General features: G+C 36.6%; 1 protein-coding gene across 5 annotated transcripts in view; it reads right to left on the bottom strand.

The window, feature by feature from the left end:
• LOC117325097 (zinc finger CCCH domain-containing protein 13-like) overlaps positions 1-19,561 on the bottom strand; it is an 89,591-nt gene that overhangs the window by 51,957 nt on the left and 18,073 nt on the right. For 2 of the 5 annotated variants that reach the window (XM_033881043.1, XM_033881038.1), the window contains exon 1: positions 18,284-18,920. The exons of the other annotated variants lie outside the window; for them this stretch is intronic. In XM_033881043.1, the coding sequence (XP_033736934.1) occupies positions 18,284-18,331 (48 nt within the window). In that variant the 5' untranslated portion in view covers positions 18,332-18,920. Of the gene's footprint in view, positions 1-18,283; positions 18,921-19,561 lie in introns of those variants that run through there. 5 annotated transcript variants of the gene reach the window in all.

A 19,561-nucleotide genomic window follows, 5' to 3' on the forward strand; every position in this document is an offset into this window, starting at 1 on the left:
CCTGTAGTTCATGTTCTTATTGTTACAATACTTAATCATCATTCATGCTTCAATCAAATCTCAGAACGATATAGGAACATTCACCAGTCATTCTGGGGTGCTACTGACCCCTGAGACAGACGATATAATACTATACTACAAGTCCCTGTGATAGACAGAATCTGTGTTATATATAACACAAACCCCTGTGACAGACAGAGTCTGTGCTATATATAACACAAACCCCTGTGACAGACAGAGTCTGTGCTATATATAACACAAGTCCCTGTGATAGACAGAATCTGTGTTATATATAACACAAACCCCTGTGATAGACAGAGTCTGTGCTATATACAACACTAGTCCCTGTGATAGACAGAATCTGTGTTATATATAACACAAGTCCCTGTTATAGACAGAATCTGTGTTATATATAACACTAGTCCCTGTGATAGACAGAATCTGTGTTATATAGAACACAAACCCTGTGATAGACAAAATCTGTGTTATATATAACACACACAAACCCCTGTGATAGACAGAATCTGCGTTATATATAACACAAACCCCTGTGATAGACAGAATCTGTGTTATATAGAACACAAACCCTGTGATAGACAGAATCTGTGTTATATATAACACTAGTCCCTGTGATAGACAGAATCTGTGTTATATAGAACACAAACCCCTGTGATAGACAAAATCTGTGTTATATATAACACAAACCCCTGTGATAGACAGAATCTGTGTTATATAGAACACAAACCCTGTGATAGACAGAATCTGTGTTATATATAACACTAGTCCCTGTGATAGACAGAATCTGTGTTATATAGAACACAAACCCCTGTGATAGACAGAATCTGTGTTATATATAACACTAGTCCCTGTGATAGACAGAATCTGTGTTATATAGAACACAAACCCTGTGATAGACAGAATCTGTGTTATATATAACACTAGTCCCTGTGATAGACAGAATCTGTGTTATATAGAACACAAACCCCTGTGATAGACAGAATCTGCGTTATATATAACAAAAACCCTGTGATAGACAGAATCTGTGTTATATATAACACTAGTCCCTGTGATAGACAGAATCTGTGTTATATAGAACACAAACCCCTGTGATAGACAAAATCTGTGTTATATATAACACAAACCCCTGTGATAGACAGAATCTGTGTTATATAGAACACAAACCCTGTGATAGACAGAATCTGTGTTATATATAACACTAGTCCCTGTGATAGACAGAATCTGTGTTATATAGAACACAAACCCCTGTGATAGACAGAATCTGTGTTATATATAACACTAGTCCCTGTGATAGACAGAGTCTGTGCTATATATAACACTAGTCCCTGTGATAGACAGAATCTGTGCTATATACAACACTAGTCCCTGTGATAGACAGAGTCTGTGCTATATATAACACTAGTCCCTGTGATAGACAGAATCTGTGTTATATATAACACTAGTCCCTGTGATAGACAGAATCTGTGTTATATAGAACACAAACCCCTGTGATAGACAGAGTCTGTGCTATATATAACACAAACCCCTGTGATAGACAGAGTCTGCGTTATATATAACAAAAACCCCTGTGATAGACAAAATCTGTGTTATATATAACACAAACCCCTGTGATAGACAGAATCTGCGTTATATATAACACAAACCCCTGTGATAGACACATTTTTGTAATGCTATTACATCAACAGACCTGTATATGGAGCACAGCATCCTACAGGGACCCCATCCAAAACAATTGTTAGCTAATGCTGCAAAGTGGAAATCTCAATAAAGGTAAATGAATGGTGGAATTGTTTAGAATACAGCGAGATCAGGCATATATATATCTCGATCTCGATCTATATCTGAGAGACAAGAATCAATACTACAGTGATTACCAATACAGCACTCAACAGTATGTACTTAATATGTAAATCTGTATAGAAATCAGAAAAGATTTATCCCCTCGTTGACGAATAATTCTTTCTAATAAAGATAACTTAATTGGTGGTCATAGAGCTTTCTCGCTCAGTTACAGACATTTTATACTATCTCCCCTGATAATAATGATAGCTTTATGTTATAATTTGGTTTATTGGTTTGGTTTTTTGGTTTATTTGTTTAACGTCCTATTAATAGCCTGGGGCATTTAAGGATGTGTCTGGTTTTGGAGGTAGAGGAAAGCCTGAGTACCCGGAGAAAAAAAACACTGACCTATGGTCAGAACCAAGCAACTGCCCAACGTGGGTTTCCAACTCGCAACCCCGAGATTGAAGGCTAGCGATAAATTGTCAGGACACCTTAAACACTTGGCTACCACGGCCCCTTTTATGTTATAATATTGTTACCAAAACAGTAACATTGATCACCTGCCCACATTAGGATTGTGATCTGCACAAAACATACATATCATATCTTTACAGATCTGATAGCTCTCATGGCATAGTAATTTACAGTATTAATCATCTTTACAGATCAAAATAAGTATCTTCCATGACAATCTAAATACATTGTAGTTCAAAATTCACTAAACATTCTAAATACATTGTAGTTCAAAATTCACTAAACTTTTAAAATTCTGTTTTTGATAATTCATGTTTGAATGTTGAATGTTTTCGAACTATGTTTTCAATCCTGATATTAAGATAATTAGATTTGATTTAAGCTTTGATGCAGGCCACTGAAATTCTAAATATTCCTTTAAAAATAACACTCATCTTGATTTGGCTTTATCACTGTTAAACCATACCCTGAAGATCTATCAAATACACTCAGTCTGAGGTTGACAACATGTTTACCACCTCCTTGACTTTCACCAACTTTACAAACACTAACTTCAGTGTAGGACCTGTCCACCCCCTATTAATGACAAATGTCTATAGGGAAAACAAATCCCAAAATTTCCCTAATTCCATAAATCATCATTGAGGAGACCTTTCAATCATACCTACCTGGTACTTGCATACATAATTAATAACTACAGGACAAAGTCTTCAACATCCTCATATTTCACTAGTAATTATCAGAAGTAGTACATTATAGCCAATATCTTAAGGTACTTACTGTGAATAATGTTAAGTCAGAAAGAAGTAGACCAAAAGTACTTGTGTTATTTCAATGTCTATATGTAGATACTACCAATGTATGTAAAACGTCAATAATTGGAATGAATTATCCAAAGGACAAATATTGATATGAATTGTTGATTAGTAAACTCTACAAGTACTACTGTTGATGTACAGGTTAATTCAATGTTTAATATGTCGCAACGAGAAGCGCCTCTGACAAACATGACCGTTGTTGCCACGGTAGCTAAGAGGCATGTTTGGTGATCATGAAGACTAGAGGTAACATGATGGAAACAGCAAATGTTTACAGAAATAAACAACTTCTATTTATTGAACCTGAAGAACCAGAAGGCCTTGAAAGCCTAATTGGCACCAGAGCTTCCAGAAAGTCAAGCTGGAATGACAACTGGCTTCAGGTTATATTTAGTGGTTGTTCCAGAAAGTCAAACTAGAATGACAACTGGCTTTAGGTTAGTGGTTGTTCCAGAAAGTCAAACTAGAATGACAACTGGCTTTAGGTTAGTGGTTGTTCCAGAAAGTCAAACTAGAATGACAACTGGCTTTAGGTTAGTGGTTGTTCCAGAAAGTCAAACTAGAATGACAACTGGCTTCAGGTTAGTGGTTGTTCCAGAAAGTCAAAACTAGAATGACAACTGGCTTCAGGTTAGTGGTTGTTCCAGAAAGTCAAACTAGAATGACAACTGGCTTCAGGTTATATTTAGTGGTTGTTCCAGAAAGTCAAACTAGAATGACAACTGGCTTTAGGTAAGTGGTTGTTCCAGAAAGTCAAACTAGAATGACAACTGGCTTTAGGTTAGTGGTTGTTCCAGAAAGTCAAACTAGAATGACAACTGGCTTTAGGTTAGTGGTTGTTCCAGAAAGTCAAACTAGAATGACAACTGGCTTTAGGTTAGTGGTTGTTCCAGAAAGTCAAACTAGAATGACAACTGGCTTCAGGTTAGTGGTTGTTCCAGAAAGTCAAACTAGAATGACAACTGGCTTTAGGTTAGTGGTTGTTACAGAAAGTCAAACTAGAATGACAACTGGCTTTAGGTTAGTGGTTGTTCCAGAAAGTCAAACTAGAATGACAACTGGCTTTAGGTTAGTGGTTGTTCCAGAAAGTCAAACTAGAATGACAACTGGCTTCAGGTTAGTGGTTGTTCCAGAAAGTCAAACTAGAATGACAACTGGCTTTAGGTTAGTGGTTGTTACAGAAAGTCAAACTAGAATGACAACTGGCTTCAGGTTAGTGGTTGTTCCAGAAAGTCAAACTAGAATGACAACTGGCTTTAGGTTAGTGGTTGTTACAGAAAGTCAAACTAGAATGACAACTGGCTTTAGGTTAGTGGTTGTTCCAGAAAGTCAAACTAGAATGACAACTGGCTTTAGGTTAGTGGTTGTTCCAGAAAGTCAAACTAGAATGACAACTGGCTTCAGGTTAGTGGTTGTTCCAGAAAGTCAAACTAGAATGACAACTGGCTTCAGGTTATATTTAGTGGTTGTTCCAGAAAGTCAAACTAGAATGACAACTGGCTTTAGGTTAGTGGTTGTTCCAGAAAGTCAAACTAGAATGACAACTGGCTTTAGGTTAGTGGTTGTTCCAGAAAGTCAAACTAGAATGACAACTGGCTTTAGGTTAGTGGTTGTTCCAGAAAGTCAAACTAGAATGACAACTGGCTTTAGGTTATTAGTGGTTGTTACAGAAAGTCAAACTAGAATGACAACTGGCTTCAGGTTAGTGGTTGTTCCAGAAAGTCAAACTAGAATGACAACTGGCTTTAGGTTAGTGGTTGTTACAGAAAGTCAAACTAGAATGACAACTGGCTTTAGGTTAGTGGTTGTTCCAGAAAGTCAAACTAGAATGACAACTGGCTTTAGGTTAGTGGTTGTTCCAGAAAGTCAAACTAGAATGACAACTGGCTTTAGGTTAGTGGTTGTTCCAGAAAGTCAAACTAGAATGACAACTGGCTTCAGGTTATATTTAGTGGTTGTTCCAGAAAGTCAAACTAGAATGACAACTGGCTTTAGGTTAGTGGTTGTTCCAGAAAGTCAAACTAGAATGACAACTGGCTTTAGGTTAGTGGTTGTTCCAGAAAGTCAAACTAGAATGACAACTGGCTTTAGGTTATTAGTGGTTGTTACAGAAAGTCAAACTAGAATGACAACTGGCTTCAGGTTAGTGGTTGTTCCAGAAAGTCAAACTAGAATGACAACTGGCTTTAGGTTAGTGGTTGTTACAGAAAGTCAAACTAGAATGACAACTGGCTTCAGGTTAGTGGTTGTTCCAGAAAGTCAAACTAGAATGACAACTGGCTTTAGGTTAGTGGTTGTTACAGAAAGTCAAACTAGAATGACAACTGGCTTCAGGTTAGTGGTTGTTCCAGAAAGTCAAACTAGAATGACAACTGGCTTTAGGTTAGTGGTTGTTACAGAAAGTCAAACTAGAATGACAACTGGCTTTAGGTTAGTGGTTGTTCCAGAAAGTCAAACTAGAATGACAACTGGCTTTAGGTTAGTGGTTGTTCCAGAAAGTCAAACTAGAATGACAACTGGCTTTAGGTTAGTGGTTGTTCCAGAAAGTCAAACTAGAATGACAACTGGCTTCAGGTTATATTTAGTGGTTGTTCCAGAAAGTCAAACTAGAATGACAACTGGCTTTAGGTTAGTGGTTGTTCCAGAAAGTCAAACTAGAATGACAACTGGCTTTAGGTTAGTGGTTGTTACAGAAAGTCAAACTAGAATGACAACTGGCTTTAGGTTAGTGGTTGTTACAGAAAGTCAAACTAGAATGACAACTGGCTTTAGGTTAGTGGTTGTTCCAGAAAGTCAAACTAGAATGACAACTGGCTTTAGGTTAGTGGTTGTTACAGAAAGTCAAACTAGAATTCTAGTTAATTCTTATTATTCACATACTGATAATACACAACATAATACCATTTCATTCTTTTCACACATTCTGATAAAGTATAGTTAGTAAACTACACTATGTAGTACAAATATTATTAAACAGATGGAAGAAATTGACTAACAACAATATCACCCTTGACAAATAGGCATAGCAATGTCTAATGATACACATTTGTAGCCGTAAGTATTTAGATCTATAGCCACAAATAGGTAACCATTAGTGAAATTGATATTTGAGGGCTTATTATACACCTGGGGAGCAACAAGAATTATTGGGATAGATTCTTGTCAACATTGCTTTATTTGGCAGACAAATATTAGTACAGCACTTTTCTTTGTGGATAAACCTAACCACTATGGAGCATATGAACACAGTCTTACACACTCAAAGTTTTTCCATGGAGGTCCTTTCAAAAGATTCAAAACTGCAAAATATCTTTCATTCGTCCATGATTATGTGACTTCCTAATACAGTTATAACTGTCCAAATGGTTCCCTTAATTACCAAGATGTAATACACAACACACTTGTCAGAGTCACCTGGCTATGTAGTGAAACATGACAATCTGCAAATGAAATTGATCAAAGTAACGAACCTCTTACTGACCCCATTCCCGAACCTAGACATATATCTCATCTTACATCAGAATGATCACACAGCAAACTACTGTGAATGGATTCAAACTTTGAACTCTTTCTTATACGTCTCAAGGTGAAAATGTCAACTCTATAAACCTGGTCATATAATAAAGTGATCTAATGTCTTTATATTCAGGCAGGGTACACCAGCTATACATTGGATACTGCACAAGTATGTCAAATTGATCAACCTGAGGGTGACAGGTAAAGTTCTTTTGACAGGGAAACGTGTACATTATCTATATATGACGTAATAGTTCACAAAAGACTGAAATGTAGTTTTAAAAATTGCTACAACTAGATTATAAGACTGACAAATTAAGAGGAACTTGATACGACTAACCTATAACTGTACAGTATATACGGACAGGATCCGACTAGAGGCACCATATTAGCTAAACTAGGTGACTAAAATCAGGTTACTCTAGTGAACAACTCATACCACTAAGGTGTAGCCATGTGGTCAGGGTAGGCAATATAATCATGCTTCAAATCTATATCGGTTCATCAACAAAATATTTGTCTACTTAATTCACACACCACACGTACACCCAGTACAGACATTAAATATCATAGATACGACAAGCTCCCACAAACTGATGACATAAATATTGTTTTCTAGTAATGGTTTTGATAAATGTTCTTGAAGCCAGATTGTTAAACACTAGCGTACTTTGAGGGGAGTTTACCACACAGCACACCAAAATATTCCATAGATAAAATATCAACCTGGCAGGTGAATTCACGTCATGGAACATCAATTCTCAAAGGATTCTCTTATCTTTGTCAAGATGTTTAATTATAGGTAATTTATTTATGTATCAACTTAGCCTTAATTAACTACCAACCTGAGCTACCTATAAATACCAACAAGTTTACTGAAGAAGGCTATCATTCAAGCAGCATTGTGCATTCAGTTTCCTTATTTGTGAAGCACCAGTGCAGTATATAGATTATTATATCTGACAATATGACACATTTAACAAGCTGCCAATCTGTCTGGCCAATTTACTTCTTCAAACATTTCCATCAATCATTCTGATGTGATAGACCAATTATGTAGTTTTTTTTAAATGAGAGTTAAAGTGTAAATCCTGATCAGTAATTACTATGTACAATCCCCTACAGGGTTGGTGTTACACTTGGTCTATATTCCAGTAAAACTACTCCACTGGGTTTATTAGAAATATGATATCTTTAATATCAAATCACCAGGCATGTACTGTCACATGATAAAAATATCAAAGAGAATGATGAACAGGGAAAAAATCCATCCTATGTAATATGCCAATCACGAACCTAATCAATGAATCGGAAATTGCAATATTTCCGTCACTGCATTAATTAACAACATGAAATGTTACATCACCAATTTTGCATATCAATATTTTTTATCAAGAGCCAATATCAATATACCTACACATCAAGTATGACAAATTAATTATACAACTACCTGTACAGGTGACATGTTCAGGTGTATTTAGAATTTTGTATAAATAAATATATAAAAAGAAGTACTACCAATGTCTAAAACCTGGTTTCCATGTTACTGCAATGCTGTAATTTCCCAGACAAGAAAATCTCAGTAACATTATAGTTGACGTGATTAAGAACAACTTTTTCAACATGGTTGTAAATGACTATTTATCAATTCTCAATTACCAGGTACCACTATGATCTTCACATATCCAAAACAACAGCTGTTCCCTTAGCAACGTCATAATAATAGCTCTACAGACCTTATGTTGATTGTTGACCTTGTAAACAATGTGAAATAAAAATGATTGTCTTTTTTTTATCATGTGACCACAAGCAAAGAGGCCTATTTATTACTGGGATTTAGGAGCAAATTGCATTCATGATGCAGTAAACTGCTAACTTTCTTTAGTCAATTCTAGTGTGAAAATTCTATTTTACAAGATTTATAGAACATACTTCAGTGGTTATTCGTCAGAGAAACACTTTTAGTAGGACAGCTCAATATGTCCTAGTATGTTGATTTGTATAGGTTTACCTTAACAATGAAGTTCACTGGTCATGTTCTAGACAGTTATTGATGAAACTCATAGATCATGTTCTAGACAGTTATTGATGAAACTCATATATCATGTTCTAGACAGTTATTGATGAAACTCATAGATCATGTTCTAGACAGTTATTGATGAAATTTATAGATTATGTTCTAGACAGTTATTGATGAAACTCATATATCATGTTCTAGACAGTTATTGATGAAACTCATAGATCATGTTCTAGACAGTTATTGATGAAACTCATAGATCATGTTCTAGACAGTTATTGATGAAACTCATAGATCATGATCTAGACAGTTATTGATGAAACTCATAGATCATGTTCTAGACAGTTATTGATGAAATTTATAGATTATGTTCTAGACAGTTATTGATGAAACTCATAGATCATGTTCTAGACAGTTATTGATGAAACTCATAGATCATGTTCTAGACAGTTATTGATGAAACTCATAGATCATGTTCTAGACAGTTATTGATGAAATTTATAGATTATGTTCTAGACAGTTATTGATGAAATAGATTATGTTCTAGACAGTTATTGATGAAACTCATAGATCATGTTCTAGACAGTTATTGATGAAACTCATAGATCATGTTCTAGACAGTTATTGATGAAATAGATTATGTTCTAAACATTTATTGATGAAGCTCATAGATCATGTTCTAGACAGTTATTGATGAAATTTATAGATTATGTTCTTGCTAGTTATTTGACTCAATTCAATTACTTAACTAAGTTAGTTGATAATGTTCTAGTCAGTAATTTGACTAAATTAACTGATCATGTTCTTGTCAGTAATTTGACTAAATTCAATGATCATGTTCTAGTCAGTAATTTGACTAGATTCAGATTTAGTGAATGATCACGTTCTCGTCACTAATTTGACTAAGTTCAATTATCATGTTCTAGTCACTAATTTGACTGAATTCAATTATCTGGTTCTAGTCAGTAATTTGACTGAATTTAATGATCTTGTTCTTGTCACTAATTTGACTAAATTCAATGATCTGGTTCTTGTCAGTAATATGGAATATTTCACTTGAAGGTGTCATTCGGTCAGGCTATTAAAAAGCTATATTTGACACTTACATGACCTTTATATACTAGGACTCACACAACTAAATTAGCCAATTCACAATCAGCTGGTGTTTTCGCCTGAACCAAGTCCCTGAGGAAAATGTGTTTCTTAGGTTTGATGCTGTTTTCCAGAGTAAATGACATATGAAATGGGTACTTTCTACATAGGAGAATAAAGAGTAGGGTCTTGAGATTTGGAAAATCTAAAATATAGATTCCTACTGAAAACAGAATGACGTAGGATTCAAGGTGTAAAAAGGCGGGAATCCCCCAGGTAGGGGTTCGATAAGTGTACCGTAAATGTCAGGACTACTGTCTTTCGAGTACACATCATTTTAACTTCAAACGAGCGAATGAAGGGATGGAGTCACTAGTAATAACATATATTAAATTATTTAGCTGTGTGAGTCCTATAGCCATACAGATGACCAATAACCACAGTGTTACATTAAAAAGGCTGACTTTTAGCATATACTTAACAAAGACATGGTACACTTAATCATGATGAATATGAATTTCTTACAAAGAGAATTTTAAAAGGGGAATAAAATCTGAGCATTAAATGAAACTGTGTCGATAAAACAAGTATACACCTAGAGGTATCTTCGTGCCGATAGGATATGTTTATGTGTATTCCTGTAGTGACAAGAAACAGGAAACAATTTCATCACAAACATCTCATTGGTCAATCACTGTGTCGCCCCCATCTAATCAATACACACGGGGTAGGACCACTCAAAGAATTCTAATTCATTCCCTCATTATTTATATATGGTACATAAAGTATTTAAATGCTAACTAGATCGACTATTAGTCAAACACTTTTTCAGTCAACATCAGATGATTAAACACTGTGTCAAATTCTATTAAACGACCACTAACAATTCAACAATGCCAGTAGAGAACAGTTATCTCCAAGAGAAGAAAATTCCCCAACATCTAATACTAGGTTTCAGGAGCATACAAAGTGATACACATGCTCCTCTTAAAATAAATCACATAAAACATAGGGGCAAATTTTGAAGCCAGATTTCCATACAGTATATTCTGTTAAATTTAACAGTTTCAACACGATATTTTGTAGATATAAACTAACGAAAAGTAATCCCGAAATTTCCCCAAACAATGCAAAACTGGTCTCATTAGCACATCAGAAAGTCAGGGACTTCAGAAATCGTGAGACCAGCATAAACATAGAGTACATTCTAGTAATAAAGGAAAGTGTAGTAAGAGACCTAAACAATACCTATAATTAAATCTATATAAACTAACCTTGATCTAGTACACTGTCTAAGTTTGAGGACAGAAACCCTACACCTGTTGGTCTCCTTTAAAATAAAATCGTAGGACGAAACAACCTCTACAAGTTTCTTTAATCTGATAACAAGATTGTTCAGCTATGAATTGAAAGAAAAAGTTTAAAATGTACTGCAATATTGAATGATATATGTAAAGTGTCGACGTGGTGTTTTAAAAAGTGGAATGGATAATTTGAGAATTTTAAATGACAAAAAGTTTGGAAAAATTCCAAATTCACAAATCAGACATCAACTTTCCAAGTGTTGACAGTTATTTAGAATGCCGGGAGAATATATTACAGACAATCATGACAAATTCTACCTTATACAGGATTTGAACGTGTAGACGTGACATAACATACTATACAATTATTCTACAGCACCATACCTGTACTGGCAGATTAAATCATACCATGTCAGGGATTTGTACTTTATCATCTACAATAGTGATCCACTCACGCTGAAGTAATGGGACAGACAGGCAGCTTAGGATACACAGCAAGCATGTAATATAGCATTACATTGATACAGCTGTGGGACATCTCACTCCTGTAAATTAAATACAGGGTGTGGCACTGTAGCCATATATTCAAAAGGCCTATGAGGCCCTTGATAAGTTGGAGTTTTTGATGAGGGTGGTGGAAGGGGGTCAGATGTGGTTACCACACTGAATGCTTGCTTATAAAACATTCATGTAACAGGCACCTAATCCAAACAAGACAACTCAATTTTAATCCAATTGTAAGCCTTAGTCATTTCCTAGTATCTACCATTATATAAAGCAATACTAAATCATATCAAAACAAATTGACATACTCTGTGTTCTATTTCATGTTGTAACTGACTGTAATTGGTATGTGTATGGTTGTTGGGGACAGACTCTATATGATGCAATACACAAAAGATTCACTCAACTTGATATTTGGTTGAAATGAAGCTACATCTGTTTTACACAGATATGTAATTATATGATCAACTTGATATTCTTCTTTTTGATTCTGATTCACAAAGTGGTATGCACAACACAATCTCAAGTTTTAATTTAAACTTTTTTTGCATTCAATGCATGAAAAATTTTCTATGAAAGCTAAACAGCTATCTTTAATCCTCATCACTATAAATTCTGTAATTAGTTTGGATGGGATATGTAGATGTATTGTCTAGCCTTAGCCCATTAATTAGTTTGGATGGGATATGTAGATGTATTGTCTAGCCTTAGCCCATTAATTAGTTTGGATGGGATATGTAGATGTATTGTCTAGCCTTAGCCCATTAATTAGTTTGGATCGGATATGTAGATGTATTGTCTAGCCTTAGCCCATTAATTAGTTTGGATCGGATATGTAGATGTATTGTCTAGCCTTAGCCCATTAATTAGTTTGGATCGGATATGTAGATGTATTGTCTAGCCTTAGCCCATTAATTAGTTTGGATCGGATATGTAGATGTATTGTCTAGCCTTAGCCCATTAATTAGTTTGGATCGGATATGTAGATGTATTGTCTAGCCTTAGCCCATTAATTAGTTTGGATGGGATATGTAGATGTATTATCTAGCCTTAGCCCATTAATTAGTTTGGATGGGATATGTAGATGTATTGTCTAGCCTTAGCCCATTAATTAGTTTGGATGGGATATGTAGAGGTAGTATCTAGCCTTAACCCATTAATTAGTTTGGATGGGATATGTAGATGTATTGTCTAGCCTTAGCCCATTAATTAGTTTGGGATATGTAGAGGTATTATCTAGCCTTAACCCATTAATGAATTTGGGATATGTAGATGTATTGTCAAGCCTTAGCCCATTAATTAGTTTGGGATATGTAGAGGTATTGTCTAGCCTTAACCCATTAATTAGTTTGGACGGTATATGTAAAGGTATTACCTAAGCTTAATTCATTAATTAGTTTTGGATATGTAAAGGTATTCTCTAGCCTTAACCCATTAATTAGTTTGGGATATGTAGCGGTATTCTCTAGCCTTAACCCATTAATTAGTTTGGGATATGTAGCGGTATTCTCTAGCCTTAACCTATGTGGTATGACACCTTCTGTACAGGATTGATACTCCTTAGTAATGCCACTCTGTTTCACCTGCCAGGTATATACTTCTATATCAATATGTAGATCAAGTGTAACAGTTGGTCACATGGCAATTCCTATAAAGCTTCAACAATTGACAGAAGTCAATAGTTACCCATCCTAATTAACTTAAGCTATATTTTATTCAAAATACAGTTAATGTTTTATTCATGAATTTGCTGTTGAAACACAAACTCTGATAAATATAAATTCCAGCCTCACCTGCTATATTACATTTGACAATTTTGGAGTCCTGTCACATTAATGACACTTACAAGGGGGAAAAGAAATATTCTCTTGATACCTATCATTGTAACATGCAGCCTCCACAGCTTGTTAGAGTTTCAAAGTAACTCACAGCCTTGTCAGCCTATTAGAGTTTTATAGTAACTCACAGACTTGTCAGCCTATTAGACTTTTATAGTAACTCACAACCTTGTCAGCCTATTAGAGTTTTATAGTAACTAACAGCCTTGTCAGCCTATTAGAGTTTTATAGTAACTCACAGCCTTGTCAGCCTATTAGAGTTTTATAGTAACTCACAGCCTTGTCAGCCTATTAGAGTTTTATAGTAACTAACAGCCTTGTCAGCCTATTAGAGTTTTATAGTAACTAACAGCCTTGTCAGCCTATTAGACTTTTAAAGTAACTCACAGCCTTGTCAGCCTATTAGACTTTTATAGTAACTCACAGCCTTGTCAGCCTATTAGAGTTTTATAGTAACTAACAGCCTTGTCAGCCTATTAGAGTTTTATAGTAACTCACAGCCTTGTCAGCCTATTAGACTTTTATAGTAACTCACAGCCTTGTCAGCCTATTAGAGTTTTATAGTAACTAACAGCCTTGTCAGCCTATTAGACTTTTAAAGTAACTCACAGCCTTGTCAGCCTATTAGACTTTTATAGTAACTCACAGCCTTGTCAGCTTGTTAGAGTTTTATAGTAACTCACAGCCTTGTCAGCCTATTAGAGTTTTATAGTAACTCACAGCCTTGTCAGCTTGTTAGAGTTTCATAGTAGCTCACAGCCTTGTCAGCCTATTAGAGTTTTATAGTAACTCACAGCCTTGTCAGCTTGTTAGAGTTTTATAATAACTCACAGCCTTGTCAGCCTATTAGACTTTTAAAGTAACTCACAGCCTTGTCAGCCTATTAGAGTTTTATAATAACTCACAGCCTTGTCAGCCTATTAGAGTTTCAAAGTAGCTCACAGCCTTGTCAGCCTATTAGACTTTTATAGTAACTCACAGCCTTGTCAGCCTATTAAGACTTTTATAGTAACTAACAGCCTTGTCAGCCTATTAGAGTTTTATAGTAACTAACAACCTTGTCAGCCTATTAGACTTTTAAAGTAACTCACAGCCTTGTCAGCCTATTAGAGTTTTATAGTAACTAACAGCCTTGTCAGCCTATTAGAGTTTTATAGTAACTCACAGCCTTGTCAGCCTATTAAGACTTTTATAGTAACTAACAGCCTTGTCAGCTTGTTAGAGTTTCAAAGTAACTCACAGCCTTGTCAGCCTATTAGACTTTTATAGTAACTAACAGCCTTGTCAGCTTGTTAGAGTTTTATAGTAACTCACAGCCTTGTCAGCCTATTAAGACTTTTATAGTAACTAACAGCCTTGTCAGCTTGTTAGAGTTTTATAGTAACTCACAGCCTTGTCAGCCTATTAGACTTTTAAAGTAACTCACAGCCTTGTCAGCCTATTAGACTTTTATAGTAACTCACAGCCTTGTCAGCTTGTTAGAGTTTTATAGTAACTCACAGCCTTGTCAGCCTATTAGACTTTTATAGTAACTCACAGCCTTGTCAGCTTGTTAGAGTTTCAAAGTAGCTCACAGCCTTGTCAGCTTGCTAAAGCTCCAGAGTGACTCACAGCCTTGCTAGCTTGTGTTTGTTTTATAGAAGCTCATAGCCTCCTCAGCTTATTAGTGTTGTCAGCACATTGCATGACATGGGATGTTAATATTGTAATTGTCTGTAGATGTTATCACCACCGGAAGATAATGGAATTAGGGGAGGTGAGAGTTCCGTTACCTGATAGCACCGAGATGATTGAGCACAACCTCTATTTTATTGCATGTCAAAGCCTTGTGGGACTTCTACAAACAACATCAATATTTTTTTCATATTATTATAATTGGTTTTTGAATTCTTTGATGTCATAGAAGCCAAAAGACAAAATCAATCATACAACAAAGGTAACTAATTAAAAAGATACACTTTGTTTATTGCATTTAATCAAGTTTGAAACATCACGCATATACTGATGACATGAACATGTTTTGCAACTTTGGAGGTGGTACTTGTTTTATCAAGTATCCTAGCCCAAGGTTCTACAACAGTAATACTGAGAGGGGGTCATGGTTCTACAACAGTAATACTGAGAGGGGGCCATGGTTCTAAAACAGTAATACTGAGAGGGGGCTGTGGTTCTACAACAGTAATACTGAGAGGGGGTCATGGTTCTACAACAGTAATACTGAGAGGGGGTCATGGTTCTACAACAGTAATACTGAGAGGGTGCCATGGTTCTACAACAGTAATACTGAGAGGGGGCCATGGTTCTACAACAGTAATACTGAGAGGGGGACATGGTTCTACAACAGTAATACTGAGAGGGTGCCATGGTTCTACAACAGTAATACTGAGAGGGGGCCATGGTTCTACAACAGTAATACTGAGAGGGGGCCATGGTTCTACAACAGTAATACTGAGAGGGGGCCATGGTTCTACAACAGTAATACTGAGAGGGGGCCATGGTTCTACAACAGTAATACTGAGAGGGGGTCATGGTTCTACAACAGTAATACTGAGAGGGGGCCATGGTTCTACAACAGTAATACTGAGAGAGGGTCATGGTTCTACAACAGTAATACTGAGAGGGGGCCATGGTTCTACAACAGTAATACTGAGAGGGGCCATGGTTCTACAACAGTAATACTGAGAGGGGGCTATGGTTCTACAACAGTAATACTGAGAGGGGGTCATGGTTCTACAACAGTAATACTGAGAGGGGTCATGGTTCTACAACAGTAATACTGAGAGGGGGCCATGGTTCTACAACAGTAATACTGAGAGGGGGTCATGGTTCTACAACAGTAATACTGAGAGGGGGCCATGGTTCTACAACAGTAATACTGAGAGGGGGCCGTGGTTCTACAACAGTAATACTGAGAGGGGGCCATGGTTCTACAACAGTAATACTGAGAGGGGGTCATGGTTCTACAACAGTAATACTGAGAGGGAGTCATGGTTCTACAACAGTAATACTGAGAGGGGGCCATGGTTCTACAACAGTAATACTGAGAGAGGGTCATGGTTCTACAACAGTAATACTGAGAGGGGGCCATGGTTCTACAACAGTAATACTGAGAGGGTGTCATGGTTCTACAACAGTAATATTGAGAGGGTGTCATGGTTCTACAACAGTAATACTGAGAGAGGGTCATGGTTCTACAACAGTAATATTGAGAGGGTGTCATGGTTCTACAACAGTAATACTGAGAGGGGGCCATGGTTCTACAACAGTAATACTGAGAGGGGGCTGTGGTTCTACAACAGTAATACTGAGAGGGGGCCATGGTTCTACAACAGTAATACTGAGAGGGGGTCATGGTTCTACAACAGTAATACTGAGAGGGTGCCATGGTTCTACAACAGTAATACTGAGAGGGGGCCGTGGTTCTACAACAGTAATACTGAGAGGGGGCCATGGTTCTACAACAGTAATACTGAGAGGGGGTCATGGTTCTACAACAGCAATACTGAGAGGGGGCCATGGTTCTACAACAGTAATACTGAGAGGGGGCTATGGTTCTACAACAGTAATACTGAGAGGGGGCTATGGTTCTACAACAGTAATACTGAGAGGGGGCTATGGTTCTACAACAGTAATACTGAGAGGGGGTCATGGTTCTACAACAGTAATACTGAGAGGGGGTCATGGTTGTACAACAGTAATACTGAGAGGGGGCCATGGTTCTACAACGGTAATACTGAGAGGGGGTCATGGTTCTACAACAGTAATACTGAGAGGGGGCTATGGTTCTACAACAGTAATACTGAGAGGGGGTCATGGTTCTACAACAGTAATACTGAGAGGGGGTCATGGTTGTACAACAGTAATATTGAGAGGGGGCTGTGGTTCTACAACAGTAATATATACTGAGAGGGTGTCATGGTTCTACAACAGTAATACTGAGAGGGGGTCATGGTTCTACAACAGTAATACTGAGAGGGGGTCATGGTTCTACAACAGTAATACTGAGAGGGGGCTATGGTTCTACAACAGTAATACTGAGAGGGGGCTATGGTTCTACAACAGTAATACTGAGAGGGGGCTGTGGTTCTACAACAGTAATACTGAGAGGGGGTCATGGTTCTACAACAGTAATACTGAGAGGGGGCCATGGTTCTACAACAGTAATACTTAAAACTTATAATCACTGCATTATTTAGAGTATCCAAACCAGTCATTCACTTTTTAATCAGAAACTGCTAAATGAATAGGACGTGTGGCTGAAAATTTGACAATACTCTTCAACCAACCATGGCATTAAGGTGGAACACTTTAGATGGTAGAGAAGCTTTACCTGTCTTAATTAGAAACTACTTCTGATTAAGTAGGATATATAAATTTTGTTGATTAAATAAGGACTGAAAAAATATATAGCATAAAACTGCTATAAATATCAGGTATGATCAGTTCCTAGTCTGCCACCATGAAATTATTGATCATATTATACCCCTCATAAACACTACATTCTCACTTCTATGATCAGTGTTATATATTTTATATGATACTGACAGGGATTAATATTCTGGATTTGAAGTTAATATGAATGGGTTTATATGATATTCCCTAGGATTATTTTTCTGGATTTGAAGTTAATATGAATGGGTTTATATGATATTCCCTGCGATTATTTAATTCTACATTATCAGAATACTGTTAAAACCACACTCACAAAACATATCTGGCCACACGTGCTCCCTATGGTAGCTAAAATTACCATACATTAAACGAGGAAGTTTTTGAGTTAAAACTGCTGGATCTGCCAACGTTTCTCTACATTTCTATAGAGATCAAAACAGTATAACACCTTGATAATAAATCATGTTTACTCAACAATGAAAATACATTTTACCATTCACTTGGTTCCGTTACCAATACACCTACCTCGGCACTCTCCGGCCGTTTGGACCGTGATCGCAACAGTAGGCTCATGGTCAGTCCGAACAATCAGGAATCACAAAATATCCTATAGAGTCTGAGAGAAAACAAAAAACATTTCCGTTTTGTGTGTTGTTCGTGTATGGTAGCAGGACACCCCAATAGCCACACCTGTACTACACACAGGTAACCAGGACACCAGATAGTCCAATCTCTGGCTCAAAAGTAAACACTGATTATATTTCTAAGTTTACAATTCTGAGGGCAACTCCTTCAGCTCACCTGTTCACCTATAGGTAAATTTCTGATATTGCCATTTACTTTGGCATTAAGTGAACAGTAAAATCAACAGTGGCCATTCACCTTCTACAATCAACATTAAACATTCAATAACAAAATTCCAATAGTCGTATCCAATCCAAAAACGTCATAGCCTTTTTTTCACTTTGAGGTTCAGACATACACCATTTGAAGTAGCAGTTGAACGAAAGTAAAATCCAAGGAAAAAGTTTTCACTCAAAATTCTCAGTTGGCTGAAAAATTCTACAGCTGATCAGTAATGAAGTCAACATTGATACAGGTAAGATTGTGAGAATACCTGTTGAGATCTTTATAAAGGTACTTCATACCACTGTATTAAGAATGACTGGCTTGAACAGGGTATACAGTAGATATAATGTATAGGGGATTGTGTAACCCTGTCCTGTGACAGTGTGGGTACATATCACACAATGGTACCGTATTTGTCGTTACTTATGGATAATACCTAAATAATCCTCTCAGTAGAAATTCTATTCTGCTTTACAAGCTTATTGATTCTTGTCATTAAACGTCACAGCTACTCAATCTAAAATGTTGTCATTTCTACCCTCCGGGTCAATAAAATCTTTTCAGACTTTTATTTCATTTTTATGTTCACACAGCACTGGTTTTGGTGCAGCATTGATTTTCAGTTCGTTAGGAGACTCTTCCCTGAAAAGGCTGCGATTGAGTGAGTGATTGACACAGGACTTGAGATCCTACTCAGGCGCTGGTCAGGGCCGTCAGATGTCCTGATATCCTAGGCCATCTACAACGCCACATTGTCATGTAACCAAGGCCCACAGCCACTCACTTCTACCTCTAACAAACACCACTTGATTCTAATGTATTCTTTAGAAATGAAAGACAACCAACGCCAGTCAGTTACATAATAGACAAAAAAAAACAAAAAAACTAAAAATGTATTTTGTAGGCAATGTGAGAATCAAATGTAAACAGCTATTCTATGTTGATTATATTTTG

This window comes from Pecten maximus, chromosome 4 (genome assembly GCF_902652985.1).
Source record: "Pecten maximus chromosome 4, xPecMax1.1, whole genome shotgun sequence".
Taxonomy (NCBI): Eukaryota; Metazoa; Mollusca; class Bivalvia; order Pectinida; family Pectinidae; genus Pecten; species Pecten maximus.